General features: G+C 42.6%; 1 protein-coding gene across 1 annotated transcript in view; it reads right to left on the bottom strand.

Annotated features, from left to right (window-relative positions):
• Window positions 1–661: 661 nt before the first annotated feature.
• The window catches only part of LOC126272440 (frizzled-7), a 110,752-nt gene continuing 92,158 nt past the window's right edge, over window positions 662–19,255 (bottom strand). Inside the window, exon 2 of the mRNA XM_049975315.1 lies at window positions 662–4,922. Within this exon, the coding sequence (XP_049831272.1) occupies window positions 4,399–4,922 (524 nt within the window). The 3' untranslated portion in view covers window positions 662–4,398. The remainder of the gene's footprint in view (window positions 4,923–19,255) is intronic.

Consider the following 19,255-nt stretch of genomic DNA (forward strand, 5'->3'; position numbering starts at 1 on the left):
CACAGGGTTTTTACACACTCTCCTAGGTTGCTCCATCTCTTGAGGCAGTCACTTTTCCATCAGCCACAGTGTCAACATTTCATTTTAACTATCTCCACTTGCTGTGATAATACCATGTGAATGGCCGTTACCCCTTCACATGGGTCACATTGCTGCTGGTAGCTTTCTATTTGTATGTTCAACATTAAATACAAGTGAGCTGTAGAGGAATGGGCACACTGAGGAGCCTGCCTAGTACATTATCTAATTGATGTGGGTAACTGTTGAACAGCACTGGTTCTTAAACAAGCAATGTGGTCTGGGCTCCATTTTATAATGGGCTTCTGCCATTTCAGGCCTAACTGAAGTTCCACAAATTGTGTGTGTGCGTTTTTATTTTTTCCTCCAGTCTAACACAAGTTAATTTGATGAAACTAGAAACTGATGACCTACAAATGGCTGGGTTCAATTTTAGGAGAGATTTACCTTAATTTCTTTTGTAGAAATCACAATTGTGTGCTCAGTGCTTGCAGAAAGAATGATGATAAAATTACTGTCACTTTGTGTTTTCCTTTCCATAGAAGGGCATCTTATCTCATTTTTGTATTTTTACTTCCCTTTTAATTGTATCAGGCTTATTGTGATCATGAGAAATTGGGTATTTGCAAGAAAAAACACAATATTCCAACATACAGCTCAAGTTTATTTTTATGGTCTTGTCTATAGATTTAACACAAATAAAAAAAACAGAAAATTTCATATAAATAATACAAGACAAGAAGGAACATTGAGTCAGACTAAGAGCTATAAAACAGTAATTTTAATAAAATGCCACTTGAGATTAAATGTGACTTGATGACAAGAAGTTCTGAATGGCTATAAATGTTTTTACATTTGCTCGAAGAAATATATAATTATTGATTTTGAAATGAGACTAGACAAGCCACTGTTAAAAATACATAATATATTGTTTTGTTGCTGTTATTTAATAACAATTAGTTTATCGTATTCTGGGCAGTAGTGTGAAATCATCTGAGGATACAACTTGCATTCTACAGATGCACATCATAGTATTAAATAAATATTTATTTATGTTGTAAATTATAGTCTGACAGAAACAGAGAGACTTACAACAAAATATAGAAGACAAATACTTAAGTTCAATTACAATACAGTGCTTTATGTGTTTTAGAAACTTAAATACTTTACAATTGTTTATGCACTATATTGTTTCATATACACACAAACATCGAACACATTTTTACATGCATATTGTAACATCTTTTACACTGAATATACATGGTATATACATTATATTTACAAGTGAGGTATTACGTGTAAAACATCAATACAAGCAGAGGAGTACTGTACAGATAATAACCATTAAGCAATGGATTCTTCAGTCCATCACAGGTACAAGGAAACAAAAAGAAATCACTCTCTGAATGCTACAATTTGGCAGATATTTGTTCCAGTTGTTCCTTATAGGATACCGACCCTCACATAAAATGCAATAAGCATTTTGTTTGACATATAAAGGGAAAACAGTAATTCTGAAAGCTTAAAACACTGAACTAAAGGCAAATTGATAGAAAAAAGTAAAAGCTGTTGGCAGTGAAATGATTTTTTTGTACTAATTTGGGGTAAAAAGTTGCCAATATCTATAAGTGCTCCATTCCTGTCCCCCAATAAACCAGCGACTTACACAGATAGATTTGAAATTAATGCCTTGAGAATCTAATTAATCCTGATGTTTGCAAATTTACTGCTTCAAATAAACAAATATATGTGTGAATGTTCTGACTACTTTCGGAATTGTATTATTGATGTATAGCTTTTTAGGCATACATTAAAAGAGAAAAAATAATGTAAAAAAATTATAAAATTTATCAATGTGTACATTGTCTGATACTAACAATCACAATTCAAATGTATTATAAATTTATAGTGAGTCTACAGTCAAAGCAATGCCATGTAATGGTAAAAAAGTCTGAAACTGGCAGTATCATATGGCAAGACACATTGTTTTTTTTAAAAATCTAACAATATATACATTTCATAGTTAATAGTATTTTAAAAATACATAGTATCAGCAAAAATTTAAATACTACTTTTGCTTTAAAATGCAGCTCTTCATTAAATTTTCAACAAAAGTTACCTGAACTGTACTTTAATCTTCCAGAATACTCTGAAATAAGGCACTATTATTTCAAAAACATAAGGCTTTGCAGCTGGAAAAGCTGGCATAAATTAACTTACATTCAGTAATTTCAGAACTGTTAATAACTAAAATCTAAAGAATATATTTGTGACTCTAATGCACCTTTCTTTCTATACAAAATATTAACTGTAACCATCTGTCTGAAAACCTTGACATCAGCAGAACCACTAACATTCAACATATATTTACTCTTCTTTAACAGATTTTGTAGGCATGATTAACCCTCATAATTATGCAGTTCATTAAAATTTGACTAATTTCCAAATACTTGTGTGATAATAAAATAATGCAGTTTGTATCAAATGGTCGGCTTTCATAAAGCTATGAGTTACATGCCAATCTGTGGCACACCTGTGAATTGTAGTTGGTGAAACCAGATGGGTATAATAAATAAGCTAAAATATATACTTCTACCACAAATTCTCTTCTTAATTACAATGAAGTTGCTCCTGGTAAATGCACTAATCCACTGCAATAACATTCAGACTTTCAAATCCAGCTTTGTGTTTTCTCAATTGAAAATTTTCAGGCATTAAAATACTATAGCACAAATCCTTCTTTGTAACTATCTGCTTGTGACTTGCATGTAAAACTATCACAAAAACACTTAACATTATGTATTTGCTGCAGTATAAAAACGTTTTCCATGTACCACTGGATTTTAACAAAATGTTGAGAAATTCTAATAAATGAAGTCACAAAAACATTTCATGCAGGTATCTGAGTAACAGAGGGTTGAAGTTATCGTATCAGGATTACGCTGGATTGGAATATATCGTCCCCTAACAAAAGATAAATGACAAATAAAGGGGGCTCATGACATCATACAAAACCTTTCCATTTTCAGTCTTACATTGTTTGTCCACCTCCTTCCCACCATGATTAGTCTTATTTCTGTAAGCACATTTATTCATCAATTCTAATGGAAGAAGAGAAAAGGTGATGATATTGAAGCTTTAAAATGCCCATCAAAATGAAAGGAAAATCTGTTTCAAAGAGAAACAATCAAAAAGAAAGAACTACTTCATGAGAACATATTTTGTTTGTAAGCACAGAGGATACATCATTGCACAGAATATTTTTGAGACAAATAAAGCAACTATATGGTGAAAATAATTGTATATATGATAAAGAGAATGTGTAGTAGCACTAATTGCTTTGCCCCTCTGTAAGGATTCTAACAACAACGATTGCAACTTATCTAACCAAAGAATAGCTTAAATACTCCAAAAGTGACTGGAAATTAATTTTCATATGTCCGGGGAATTACTTCGAGTTAAATCTTTGCAAATATTTCATAATACTGCCAGACAGCCGTGCCAGAATTCTGATTAAAGTTTGCATTGCAGACAGTGATAAGGATTGTTTATAAAATGGTGAGGGCACTAACAGAATTACATTTTGCCATGTACGTACATTGTTAAACATGAAGACACACATGATAATTACAGGAACATACAAATTGTAACATATGTAATTGTTGGATGTGAGTTATATAACCCTACCAGTCAAAGCAGGTGATCGGAGCAACGACGGGTCATTTGCCGAGGTACGTTCAATCCGCACTCCCTTACCTTCCTTCGTCGTAGAAGATAATATTACAGAAAAACGAGGGTTTACCGAATTCGATGTGCGTTAAGTATGCTATTAGCCCCCACTGGATTGTGTGAAGCAGAGCTGGCCACAACACTGACCTCATTGCCAGACACACGTGCCTCGCATGGCAGGGCATATAATTCCTTCACACTTCCACTTACCCTGAACAAACACAGAAACACTGACAACAAGATTACAGCCATTTTTACACCGGTACAGTATAATTCTGGGAAGCTACACAGGAAGCTATGTCGGTATGTACAGAAAGAATAAGAGATGCGATACACGTTTTGTACATATGGAAAGGAACGATTTTCATCTTTTAGGGGAAACTTGAGTAATGAGCTGTCGAGCACTGTAACACTTTGTGACTCGTGCAAAACAGAAAATTTACCACGACCACAGCACTTACGGCAAGTGAAGACGTTTGAGAAAGTGTCTTCCCAGCTACAATAAGAGGATATCTGCTAATTTGTAAATAGTAACGCAAACAGATGCTGTGCTGTACTCCTTCCAGATGGGTCACCAGGGTTTTCAGCGAAAACCCCTTTCCCCCTGTGCATTGATGAAATTCTTTGTAACAGGGGCAGAGCATCCCGCCTTCACACGTACGCCTGGGCAGGCCTGCCCTGCAGCCGGTGGAAGAACTCCCGCCAGCTGTTGAACGTCTTGCCGGACCATATCCAGAAGCTGGACGTGATGCCGACGATGAGCGCCATGAGGTACTTGATCATGAAGAACTCGAAGTCGGGCCGTCGGGGCGGGTCCGCGCTGGGGGGCGGGCAGGGGATGGCGTACTTGCCGCTCTTGGAGCACATGTCGCGGCTCCAAGTCATCATCCAGCTGTCGAAGAGCGCCTGCTCGTAGAAGAGGCAGGCGAGCACGACGAGCGCAGGCACCGTGTACAGCACGGAGAAGACGCCGATGCGGATCATCAGCTTCTCCAGCTTGTCCGTCTTGGTGCCGTCGTGCTTCATCACGGTGCGGATGCGGAACAGCGACACGAAGCCCGCCATGAGGAAGACGGTGCCCAGCACCAGGTAGGCGAACAGCGGCGCCAGCACGAAGCCGCGCAGCGACTCCGCGTCCCACACCCCCACGTAGCACACGCCGCTCAGGATGTCGCCTGGAACAGAGGACAGACGGGTGCCATCAGTGACCGAGCAATCAACAGCACGGGCAGTGGCCCACACTACGGTTCTGCTACGGGAGGCAATACCGGGTGATCAAAAAGTCAGTATAAATTAGAAAACTGAATAAATCACGGAATAATGTAGATAGAGACTTACAAATTGACACACATGCTTGGAATGACATGGCGTTTTATTAGAACCAAACAAATACAAAAATTCAAAAATGTCTGACAGATGGCGCTTCATCTGCTCAGAATAGCAATAATTAGCAGAACAAAGTAAGGCAAAGCAAAGATGATGTTCTTTACAGTAAATGCTCAATATGTCCACCATCATTCCTCAACGATAGCTGTAGTCGAGGAATACTGTTTGAACGGCACTGTAAAGCATGTCCGGAGTTATGGTGAGCCATTGGCGGTTGATGTTGTCTTTCAGTATCCCTAGATATGTCGGTCGAAAACGATACAATTGCTACTTCAGGTAACCCCAAAGCCAATAATCGCACGGACTGAGGTCTGGGGACCTGGGAGGCCAAACAAGACGAAAGTGGCGGCTGAGCACACGATCATCACCAAACGAAGCGCGCAAGAGGTCTTTCACGCGTCTAGCAATATGGGGTGGAGCGCCATCCTGCATAAACATCGTACGTTCCAGCAGGTGTTTATCAGCCAGGCTGGAGATGATGCGATTCTGTAACATATCGGCGTACCTCTCACCTTTCACGGTAGCAGTTACAAAACCAGAATCACGCATTTCTTCGAAGAAAAACGGTCCGATAACGGTAGATGTGGTAAATCCAACCCATACCGTGACTTTCTCGTCGTGCAATGGAGTTTCCACGACAGTTCTAGGATTTTCGGTAGCCCAAATTCTGCAGTTGCGTCATCTTCCGTCATCTTTTGAAACGCCCACACCGCAAATGCCCTCGGCTTCACTCAATCGCCAGGTAACAGTTCATGATGCCGTTGGATTTTGTACGGATAGCGTCGGAGGGTACGCCTCAGTGCCAACCAAACACTAGCGTATGGAATGCCGGTGCGACGTGCGACTGCACGAGCGCTGACTACCCGTACGTAGACGAAGCCGCTACAGTCTCCATTTCTTCCTGAACTGTCTCAGCAGCATTACGCCTTTTGCTCGGTCGGCCACTATGGGGTCTATCGTCTGAACAGCCCGTGGCTTCGAACTTCGAAATCATTCTCGCCACAGCTGCATTTGTCAACGTACCTTAACTCGTACAAATCCTCTTCCTATGCCGATAGGACCGTAACGCTGAACTAGTACATTCCCCATTCTGATAATACAGCTTCACTAAAAGCGCCTTTTCAGGTAACGTCAACATGCTGCGACTGCTGGCGCATCTGATTCTCATTCTCTCTCTCTCTCTCTCTCTCTCTCTCTCTCTCCCTACAATACAAGATTGTCATGCGCAGTCACTGACGTTTTGCTATCCAGCGGCATCTGTCGGACATTTTGTGAACTTTGGTTTTTTTGGTTCTATTAAAACCCCATGTCATTCTTAGCATGTGTGTCAATTTGTACCTCTCTATCTACATTATTCCTTGGTTTATTAAGTTTTCACATTTATACTGACTTTTTGATCACCCGGTATACAGTATGGATGAGTTCTCTTTGGGCATGGAGAACGAAAATTCCCTTTATACAGCATGGAGTTAGCAAACACAGATCTGACGAAACTCGGCACTCACTGTTCGTCAGTGAGATACAGAGCACTGTGCTCATGCTGATGACGCATTCCTTGACTTCAGGAAGGCATTCGACGTAATTCTCCATCGTCATTTAGCGAAACGAGTATCGTACCAGATTTGCAGTTGGATTCAGGACTTTCTGGCCGACAGCAACCTCTTACTTCAGCAACCGCCAGCAAAAGGTCATTATTCACAATGTTGACAACGGCTGTGATGTGGGATCTGAGTGGAGTACTGTCAGGTGGGGATGCCCCAGGGATCAGTGATGGGGCCGCTCCTGTTCCATAGTTATACAGGGTGTTACAAAAAGGTACGGCCAAACTTTCAGGAAACATTCATCACATTTTATTACTTCTCTTCGAATCACATTAATCAGGGAATGGAAACACATAGCAACACAACGTACCAGCGTGACTTCAAACACTTTGTTACAGAAAATGTTCAAAATGTCCTCCGTTGGCGAGGATATGTGCATCCACCCTCCGTCGCATGGAATCCCTTATGCGCTGATGCAGCCCTGGAGAATGGCATATTGTATCACAGCCGTCCACAATAAGAGCACGAAGGGTCTCTACATTTGGTACCGGGGTTGCGTAGACAAGAGCTTTCAAATGCTCCCATAAATGAAAGTCAAGAGGGTTGAGGTCAGGAGAGCGTGGAGGCCATGGAATTGGTCCGCCTCTACCAATCGATCGGTCACCGAATCTTTTGTTGAGAAGCGTACGAACACTTCGACTGAAATGTGCAGGAGCTCCATCGTGCATGAACCACATGTTGTGTCGTACTTGTAAAGGCACATGTTCTAGCAGCACAGGTAGAGTATCCCGTATGAAATCATAACGTTCTCGATTGAGCGTAGGTGGAAGAACAAACTAAAATGAGCTCCAACATGCAAATTAAGCGTTTCCGGACACATGTCCACATAACATCTTTTCTTTATTTGTGTGTGAGGAATGTTTCCTGAACGTTTGGCCGTACCGTTTTGTAACACTCTGTATAAATGATATGCCCTCTCGTATTATGGGTAACTCTAAAATATTCCTGTTTGCTGATGAGACTAGCTTGATAGTAAAGGATGTTGCGTGCAACATTGAGTCGGTTTCAAATAGTGCCCTTGTAGAAAATAAACTAACGTTAAATCGCAGTAAGACTTAGTTTTTACAGTTTCTAACACACAAGTCAACAAAACCTGACGTTTCAATCTCACAGAACGGACATATGATTAGTGAAACTGAACTGTTCAAATTTCTAGGTGTTCAGATAGACAGTAAGCTGTCGTGGAAAGCTCACGTTCAGGATCTTGTTCAAAGACTTAATACTGCCATTTTTACTATTCGAACGGTATCAAAAGTGAGCGATACTTCGACACGTAAATTAGTCTACGTTGCTTATTTTCATTCACTTATGTCGTATGGTATTATGTTTCGGGGTAACTCTCCCCATTCTAGAAGGATATTTTTGGCTCAGAAACGGGCGGTTCGGGCAATAAGTGGTGTGAGTTTACGAACCTCTTGTCGACCTCTGTTCACGACTCTGCGTATTTTGATATTGGCCTCTCAATATGTATATTCCTTATTGCCGTTTCTTGTTACCAATATTAGTTTATTCCCAAGAATAAGAAGCTTTCACTCGGTTAATACTTGGCAGAAATCAAACGTCCATTTGGATCGGACTTCCTTAACTCTTGCGCAAAAAGGTGTGCAGTATACTGCTGCATCCATTTCCAATAAGCTGCCACTTGAATTCAAAAATCTTAGCAGTAATCCAAGCGCTTTCAAATTGAAACTGAAGAGTTTCCTAATGGCTCACTCCTTCTATTCTGTCGAGGAGATCCTTGAAGAATTAAGCTGATTCTTAATGTATTGCTGATAGTGTTTACTTAAACTTATAGACTGACCTTTTTTCAGGTTCATGAACATTTTATTTTTATCTGTTATTACTTTTGTGTAGTAAGTTCATGTACTGACACGTTCCATGACCTTGGAGATTTGCTCCTCTATTTGGTCCTACGCCACTTGACGTGTAAATAATACTGCATCCGAGAGAAGCCAGTGGCAAAGAATGACATGGCGTCCAGTCGGGAAACTGTGGTTTTCGTGCCTGATTATGGACTTAGATTTAGGAGAAGAAAAATGAGAAATGCAAACTAACATTCGACAGGTCTGCTGCATGTGGTATCAGTTTACGGATTCAGATAATTTATTTTATAGCTGTCATACTGCTAATAGGCTTATGTACCGGTATAATAACTGGGGCCATCCTGATTTAGGTTTTCCGTGATTTCCCTAAATCGCTCCAGGCAAATGCCGGGATGGTTCCTTTGAAAGGGCACGGCCGACTTCCTTCCCCCTCCTTCCCTAATCCGATGAGACCGATGACCTCGCTGTTTGGTCTCTTCCCCCAAACAATCCAATCCAATCAGACAACTAAATGATTTCACTGTGCACCATAACCTGGCAACTGTGCGGATAAGCGAAATGCTTCCAAACGCGAAGATCTGCAAGGGTTAACGCGTACCTATAGTTGCCACTTTTTTACCTTCAATGGTGCTGCAATTGCAAAAATTTCCCTGTTGCTTCATGTATCATATCATCAAATTGCTCGAAGAACAGATGGTCCTAACATATAAGACGTTTTGCAGTGTTGACCTCGATTTTATTAAAAAGCATAAAAGACTACCGTAGAAAATACGTTACTGCAGTGCCTGTTGTATTCTGAATCACGATACGAAGTTCCCTTGGACATTCATCCACGTCCAAAGGAACTTTGCATCGTAATTCAGAATGCAACAGGCACTGCAATATTGTGATTATCCGCCGACAACGAGCAAGGCAAACGACTTTCAAATACAATGTCACACCTGTACGGGAATATACGCTACATAAAGTATGTAAGAGCACAGGTTGTAGACGCATGGTTGACGACATACGGAAGTTTTGGTCTGGCCGTGCGGCTTGCACAGATAGCCAAATGGTAAGGCGATCGCTCATAATCAGTGGGAATTCCGGGTTCGACTCCCGGTCTGCACTTTTTTTTTTTAATTCTAACCGAGAAGTCAAACAACAACTGTCGTAGATGCAGCCTCAAAAATCCTTTAGTAGTTCTCTGCTAATTATTTATTTTCGAAAAACTTTCACCAAATTTTTTACCCCAAGTGGTTGAATTTCCAAAATACTGCAACACGTTTTATTTTATATTCTGATATACTTTCAAAAAGCCTTTTGTCCCCTACTTCACCCACTTAGGAGTGGAATTTCGGACAAAACTTCAAGTTCCTATCCTTAACGGTTTGGGCTTGACGATGGTGAGTCACTGAATCAGACTGACAGTATTTCAACCCCTATGGGGTTGAATTTCCAGAAACAGTGACAGGTATTTATTTCTAACAGAGAAGCTAAATAGAAAAAGGCATAAATTTAGGTTCAAAAATGCTTGTGTTCCATAAAAACTTTCATCTCCTGTTCCTCCCCCTAAAGGGGTTGAATTTCCAAAAACTGTGCAACGAGTATTTTTTTATTTCTAGAGAAGCCAAGTTTACGTTTTCATAGATTTAGCATTTAAAAATGCTTCCGCAATAAAATATTTTCATAAAAATGTCATCCACTATTTCATCCTCTTAGGGGTTCAATTTTCAAAAACACTAAAACACGTACTTTTTTATTTGTAACCGTGAAGCGAAATATCAGTGTTCATAGATGTAGCTTTAAAAATACTGTAGTAGTTGAATAATATGTTTATAAAAAAAGATTTCAGTCACTATTTCACCAACATAGGGTCAAATTTCGAAAATGCTGGAACATGTTTCTTCATTTTTTTTAGAAAAAACCTTCATCCATATTTCAGTTAGAATTTCGAAAAATTCTTTCCTGAACGACGGCTACGATATAAGATCCACACCTTCTCCAAATCCCAAGTTTTCCATCCATAGCGGTTTGGACTGGGCGGTGATGAGTCAGTCAGGATGTTGCCTTTTATATACAGTACAGAGATATAGAGATTGTTTCATAATTCAGATTACACACCTCTAGAGCTAGTAGATAGATTTCCACATGGAATCCATGTGTGGAAACGTCAACCATCGACGGTACAGAGCGCCGGTACATGTAATTAATACAGGGTGGTTCCGTGTCTATGCTACAAACTTTCTAGGATGACATAGAAGTATAAATGTATTAATTTGTGGTAAGAGTCCCTTGTTTGGAAATGAACGAGTCGGAAGTTACAAGCGAAAATCATTCTGATATCTCTGACAGTGGAATACATGTACCAGTAATGTTGTTGCTAAGATTGTAGGGTAGGCAGCTCTCACAGGTGGCAGTACGGACCAAAACAAGACATAATGAGTGGTAAACATGCGGTATACAAACCGTACCGTAAGAGCTACGACAATTTGTTTAGTAGACATGTGTTTCACACAGAGAGCATGATTGCAAGACATTTTTCCTTGTTTTGGTCCACACCACCACGTCTGAAAGTTGCCTAGCCTACAGTCTTCATAACAGAACCGGAACACGTCACGGGAATCAGAACGGTTTTCGCTTAGGCCTATACCTTTCGACTCTTTCGTTTGCGCTAGAGGGGCCCTTGCGTCAAATTGATACATTTAGCTTCTCCATCATCCTAGAAAGTTTGTGATATCATCACGGAATCACCCAGTAATTACATAAGATTCTCAAGCACGGCGCCTATAAATTTGACGCTCTGTAGCGTCGCTGGGTTCCTATGTAAGACTTGATCTACTAAGTCCCCTCTACAACCTCTAGGAGTGTGCAACATGAATTGTGAAGCATAAAATTTTGAACATGGCTGCGTGGTCGGCGACCGTTTACACAGTAAAATTAACAATAATAGCAGCCCTCGGCCGCAAAAGAGGAGTCGTTTGACCCAGGTTTCGGCACTGCTATGAGTGCCTTCATCAGAAATATGTATTCTGTTTTACAAATTTTGCGACTACACACATATTCCGCAATCCACCATACGGTGCGTGGCGGAGGGTACCTCATACCACAACTAGCATCTTCTCTCCCTGTTCCACTCCCAAATAGAACGAGGGAAAAATGACTGCCTATATGCCTCTGTACGAGCTCTAATCTCTCTTGTCTTTGTAGTCTTTCCGCGAAATGTAAGTTGGCGGCAGTAAAATTGTACTGCAGTCAGCCTCAAATGCTGATTTTCTAAATTTCCTCAGTAGCGATTCACGAAAAGAACGCCTCCTTTCCTCTAGAGACTCCCACCCGAGTTCCTGATGCACTTCCGTAACACTCGCGTGATGATCAAACCTACCAGTAACAAATCTAGCAGCCCGCCTCAGAATTGCTTCTATGTCCTCCCTCAATCCGATCTGATAGGGATCCCAAACTCTCGAGGTACTCAAGAATAGGTCGTATTAGTGTTTTATAAGCGGTCTCCTTTACAGATGAACCACATCTTCCCAAAATTCTACCAATGAATCTAAGACGACTATACGCCTTCCCCATAACTGTCATTACATGCTTGTCCCACTTCATATCGCTCTGCAATGTTACGCCCAAATATTTAATCGACGTGACTGTACAACCGCTACGCTACTAATGGGGTATTCAAACATTACGGGACTCTTTTTCCTATTCATCTGCATTAATTTACATTTATCTATATTTAGAGTTAGCTGCCATTCTTTACACCAATCATAAATTCTGACAGTTACTCAACGACGACACCTTCCCGTACACCACAGCATCATCAGCAAACAGCCGCACATTGCTATCCACCCTATCCAAAAGATCATTTATGTAGATAGAAAACAACAGCAGACCTACCACACGTCCCTGAGGCACTAAAGCTTTATCCCTTGATTTTTAGTTTAATGCTTGACATGCCAATTTGAGAGTTTTACTTTTGATGAAGGCACTCATAGCAGTGCCGAAACCTGGGTCAAAAGACTCCTCTCTTTGCGACCGAGGGCTGGTATTGCTGTTAATTTTAACTGTGAAACACACTGTACACGAATATCGAGGCTAAATGTTTAACGTGTACCTCGAACCGCACGCTGTATTCAGGTGCGGTAGAATGATGACAGAGGCTGGAGTGTCAGATGGCACACCGCTGCTGGCTATTTGCGCTTCGCCACCACCGCCAGCTACCCTTTACGAGCACGTCACTGTGATAGGTCGGCACATTCGTGGACAAATGACGGTCCATTTGGAACTTCCGCGACACTCGCCGTTTAAGAGCGCAGTCCTGAGGGCTGCAGAGGTCGCCCCCCGGTGCAGCGACTGTACCTGTCGATCGAGTGACGGCCGGCCGGTGACACGGACATACTGCGTCCGCCGCCGCGGCGGAGTTGAAATACAGGTTTGCCGGCGGCACGCTCCTCTTCCCTAGCTCCGCCCCCAGAGGAGCGTTTCTTTCCCGAACCGAGCGCGCTCATCTGGCCGCACGGGAGGGCTCCTGGAAACGCTACATTCGGCGCTCCTCCAAGGGTCACTCCGAAAGAAATGCACACTACTTTTTTTTAATCCATCTTTTATTGTACATGTTTGAAAGTTTTACAGTGTGTAGATACATCCTTTAGGAACAATATTTTCATTTCTCCACATAACTTCCATCCCTCTCAACTGCCTTACGCCATCTTGGAACCAGCGCCTGTATACCCGCACGGTAAAATTCTGGACCAACCTGTTGGAGCCACTGCATGGCAGCGTGCACAAGGCAGTCATCATCTTCAAACCTCGTTTCACGAAGAGAGGCAGTTTCCCAGACAGATGATAGTCTCATGGAGCCAGATCACGACTGCAAGGGGGGTGTTTCGGTGTTGTCCATCCGAGTTCTGTGATCGCTTCCATGGTTTTTTGACTGACATGTGGCCGTGCATTGTCGTGCAACAGCGAAACATCCTGCTTTTGCCGATGTGGTCGAACACGACTCAGTCGAGCTTGAAGTTTCTTCAGTGTCGTCACATATGCATCAGAATTTATGGTGGTTCCACTTGTCACGATGTCAACAAGCAAGAGTCCTTCGGAATCGAAAAACGCCGTAGCCATAACTTCAGCAGCAGAAGGTGTGGTTTTGAATTTTTTTTCCTGGGTGTATTTGCATGATGCCACTCCACTGATTGCCTCTTCGTCTCTGGTGAAAAATGATGGAGCCATGTTTCATCACCTGTCACAACTCTTCCAAGAAATTCATCTCCACCATTCTCGTGCTGTCCCAAAAGTTCGCTGCATACCGTTTTTCTTGTTTCTTTGTGAGCCACTGTCAACACCCTGGGAACCCACCTGGCACAAACCTTTTTTAACGCCAACACTTTCAGTAATCTGCGAATATTTCCTTCCCGTACCCCAACGTAACGTGACAATTCGTTCACTGTGACGCGTCTGTCAGCTCTCACCAATTCGTTAACTCACTGCACACTGTCTGGAGTGAGTGCAGTGCGAGGCCTGCGGCTGCGAGGACAATCCTCAATATTGCCGTACCCGCTTTCATCATGTAACCTACTTGCCCACCGACTAACTGTACTGCGAGCGACAGCAGCATCTCCATACACCTTTTTCAACCTCTTGTAGATGTTTCCCACTGCCTCGTTTTCACAGCACAGCAATTCTATGACGGCACGTCGCTTCTGGCGAACGTTAAATGTAGCAGCCATCTTGAAGACATGCTGTGACGGCGCCACTCACGGGAACAGGTTGAACTAAGTTTGAAAACAAGCGGGACGGATGTATCTACACGCTGTAAAATTTTGACACATGCAGAATGAAAACTGTATTTTTACAAAAATAGTGTTCATTTCTTTTGGAGTGACCCTCGTACGTCCTAAAGTCTTTCAAAAAACTTATTAATGAGGCAGCCGAGGAGTTCTAGGCGTGGAGGGATTCTGCCGCCGCGGGCAAAGGTGCCGTAGCTGCTCAAAATTTACTGTAGTGCTAGGCCGAGGGTGTTTATTGCACGAAGGCCACTGTGGCACCTTGCCCGTCCTCCAAATGAGAGAGAGAGAGAGAGAGAGAGAGAGAGAGAGAGAGAGAGACTGACTACTACTGCGACAGGCCAGTCATTACTATGCAGCAAGGGCAGTAAAAGCGGTGCTCCGTAACCCGCCAGTTCCCATGCGAGCCTCGTTAAAACTCAAAGTGATTCAATCAGAGCCGCGGCGGAACCGGTTCACTCGCCTGATCTCGTCTCAACGAAAACTCCGCCCGCCACAGCGCTTCGCAGCCTCACCGTTGGATGCCGGGGCCGTACAACACAGTGGCTCCACTCTTCACTCTTTACTATGGTAGCGGTGAGGGAATCTCTGACTAGAATACCACGAGAACTTCCAGTCGCGGAATTCTCGTAACGTGCAATGTGACGGGGGCCGTATAATCCACACCACCTGCATAAACTGGGTTTTCCACTTACAGGATGGCGCGAAATACGTGTTAGGAAGAGTGTGTCTGCTATGGCTTAATTGCGTCCCACAAATTATTCTCCTTGTGTACTATGAAAATTGTATAGCTCATTCACGGGTGTCTAAATTCACATTTCACGATAGAAACTGAAGGGTTATCAAACAGAAGCGCAAAACTATAGACCTATATCTCTGACATAGATCTGTTGTAGAATTTTAGAACATGTTTCTTGCCCGCGTACCATGTCATTCCTGGAAACCCAGAATCTACTCTGTAGGAATCAACATGGATTCCGGAAACAGCGACCGTGTGAGACCCACAAAATATTAGATACAGGCTCCCAGGTACATGCCATTTTCCTTGACTTCGGAAGGCGTTCGATACAGTTCCGCACTGTCGCCTGATAAAGTAAGACCCTACGGAATATCAGACCAGCTGTGTGGCTGGATTGAAGAGTTTTCAGCAAACAGAACAGAGCATGTTGTTCTCAATGGAGAGACGTCTACAGACGTTAAAGTAACCTCTGGCGTGCCACGGGGGAGCGCTAGTAGATAGTGTCGGAAGTTCCCTGCGGCTTTTCGCGGATGATGCTGTAGTATACAGAGAAGTTGCAGCATTAGAAATTTTGCAGCGAAATGCAGGAAGATCAGCAGCGGATAGGCACTTGGTGCAGGGAGTGGCAACTGGCCCTTAACATAAGACAAATGTAATGTATTGCGAATACATGGAACGAAGGATCCTTTACTGTATGATTATATGATAGCGGAACAATCACTGGTAGCAGTTACTTCTGTAAAATATCTGGGAGTATGCGTGCGGAACGATTTGAAGTGAAATGATCATATAAAATGAATTGTTGGTAAGGCGGATACCAGGTTGAGATTCATTGGGAGAGTCCTTAGAAAATGTAGTTCATCAACAAAGGACGTAGCTTACAAAACACTCGTTCGACCTATAATTGAGTATTGCTCATCAGTGTGGGATTCGTACGAGGGTTAACAGAGGAGATAGAGAAGATTCAAAGAAGAGCGGCGCGTTTCGTCACAGGGTTATTTGGTAAGCGCGATAGCGTTACGGAGATGTTTAGCAAACTCAAGTGGCAGACTCTGCAAGAGAGGCGCTCTGCATCGCGGTGTAGCTTGCTGTCCAGGTTTCGAGAAGGTGCGTTTCTGCATGAGGCATCGAATATATTGCTTCTCCCTACTTATACCTCCCAAGGAGATCACGAATGTAAAATTAGAGAGATTCGAGCGCGCACGGAGGCTTTCCGGCAGTCGTTCTTCCCGCGAACCATACGCGACTGGAACAGGAAAAGGAGGTAATGATAGTGGCACGTAAAGTGCCCTCCTCCACACAACGTTCGGTGGCTTGCGGAGTATTAATGTGTATGTATATATAGATGTAGAACACTGGAACAGCGTTTGCTGATCGTTAAGATATTCTACGTACATTTTGCAATACCGCTTTACTGAGACGCGCATGAAACAACAGTGAAATCTGAAATGACAAAATTTAAGCATCCTCTGAAGCAGATTTTGCTTAATGTTTACCCGGCTTTTGACAGATTGGTGATTTGTTCAGACATTGTCCTATATGGTTCCATGAAGAGCCACGCAGGACGACGAGTGCGAGTTGTAGCCCTGGAGTGAACGCAGCCTTACGCAATGAGGAAGCCCCCCTACATCAACAAGGTATGCAGCAGAGCAGCTCGGGCTGTCTCGGCGGTCTCCCCAGAGAATAATGAAAGCGAAACTTCGTAAAATCCACAGCATTTTAGGATTCAGATGGAAGAAGATGGCGAATAACAGGAAAGTAGGAACCAAGTAGTATCAGGAAAAATGTGTTCCTCCTCTGAAAATTATCCGACGGAACAGACGTGAGAGTCGTCCACTTGTCTTCTGGACGAGACATGTGTTCACACTTGCCACACAGTATCACACGGATGGAGTGACAGTTCACTGAAGGTCTTCCGAAAGGAAGCAGAATGATCATCGTCCATGCAGGCGGGGAGGACGATTTCGTACCGAATGCACATGTAAGGTTTAAACCTGGCCCCGAAAACAGGGGATTATTACAACATGGATTTATTAAGTTATGAAAACTACCCCCGGAAAGAGAGATTAACACCTAGTGTACAATCTCATACTTTCCTCGTAACAGGTAACGCCCCGTCACGAAAAATTACGAATTCGTGCTCTAACATCAAACTCCGTGAGAAAAGACAGGTACATGCTGAGACCCCGGTTGTACTCACCGATCAAAATGAACACACCAGGCCCATCACTCATAAAATAGACAGCATTCGAACCGAACATAGTTATACTGTGTTACTACTTCCTCTATACCACCTAGAATTGCATCCTATAATGATCATAAGGGCAACAGTCAAGTTTTTGAACGTAATGTCACATTCAGAATAGGCACTTTAGTAACACCTATAGATGAACCAATTGCTTCCACAACAAAAGAAGACTGGAAGAAACTCAGTGGGCACGTTAGTAAATTTGAAGAGCAATATATTTCAAGTGATGGTATACTGGACCAAGCGCTGAAGACGATCGTAAAGGGGGGGGGGGGGGGGGGGGAGAGTGTTAAACAATCTAATAGTGGTAGTCATAGTGACGCAAGTGATACTGATTCCGCAAGTGAAGCTGAATCATGTGACTCTGGCAGTGGAAATGAAACAGACGCGTCTACTGAAAATGAAGAAGGGTGGAGCATTTTCTGACTGTGTATAGTCTTTGTGGAAACAGTTACAGTATTATGCCAAACGATCAGCTTTATTATTTGTAATGAGCAACTGTGTCTGCAATTATGTATATGCAAACATCATAACGTTGAAGCTCCTGTTTACGACCAAACTGTACGTTTCAAATGGCTATAAAATGGTTCAAATGGCTCTGAGCACTATGGGACTTAAATGATGAGGTCATCAGTCCCATAGAACTTAGAACTACTTAAACCTAAGTAACATAAGGACATCACACACATCCATGCTCGAGGCAGGATTCGAACCTGCGACCGTAGCGGTCCCGCAGTTCCAGACTGTAGCACCTACAACCAGCAAGTGGACGAGTTACATTACACCGATTACGTGCACTGCGAGCAAGTACAGAACAGTGAAATTTACTTTTACGTTACGTTTTTAATAACGCCATGTTTATGTGAATGTTACATTGTGATACTTTCTACAACAGGGCCTGACTAGAGTAAATGCTACTTAAAAAAAAAGTCTTACGAATTTTCATTCAGGCAAATGCCGGGATGTTTCCTTTGAAAGGGCACGGCCGGCTTCCTTTCCTAAATAGATGAGACCGATGACCTCGCAGTTTGGTCCCCTCCCGCCAAATCAACCCTCACGCTGGTTAATATTCTCCTGGTAGCTAATAAAAAATTTGATCGTCACATTTTTTATTAGCTTCAAGACAAAAAGTTATTTGTGCAGGCCACGACGAATGGGGCAATTTGTCTACAGTGCTCTAAAATGCATACCCTAATAGCTATGAGCACTAACTACTTTATCTTCACTATCGTGAAACACACAGTGAAGTGGCCAAAACCGTGGGATGCCGGTAAGGACACATATAAAATGCGGAAGCGTCGCATACACAAGATATAAAAGGACGTCATTTGAGATCCACGTGAAAAGTTTTCCGACGTGATTATGGCCGAACGGCGGGAATTACAGGCTTTGAACGCGGCTTGGATGTTGGATCTAGATACATGGGACACTTTTAACACTCCGAATGCCTGAAAGGGTGATACCGATGATGATGTTTGGTTTGTGGGGTGCTCAACTGCGCGGACATCAGCGCCCGTACAAATTCCCAATTTTTTCACAGTCCAATTTTGGCACTGTCACGAATGATGATGGTGATGATAAAGAAAACACAAACACCCAGTCACCGGGCAGAGAAAATCCCCAACCCCGTCGAGAATAGAACCCGGGACGCCTTGAACCAGAGGCAGCAACGCTAGCCACTAGACCACAAGCTGAGGACGGGTGATACCGAGATGGGTGTTACAAAGTTCAGCAGCTTGTATAGGAAGAGGGAGAACTTTGTTTCTTCATAGTATTATATTTCCAACATCGAAAAATGACGTGATTCAAATCTGCATATTCAGTTACAGGCGATTCCTGTTTATAAATACTTAGGTGCTCACTTGCTGCAACGATGACTGTCTAAAAGGTTATGTTAGTAACAAAACACAAAGAACTCCCCAAGACAGATTGCGCGGCTCGCTTGA

This window comes from Schistocerca gregaria, chromosome 5, assembly GCF_023897955.1.
Source record: "Schistocerca gregaria isolate iqSchGreg1 chromosome 5, iqSchGreg1.2, whole genome shotgun sequence".
Taxonomy (NCBI): domain Eukaryota; kingdom Metazoa; phylum Arthropoda; class Insecta; order Orthoptera; family Acrididae; genus Schistocerca; species Schistocerca gregaria.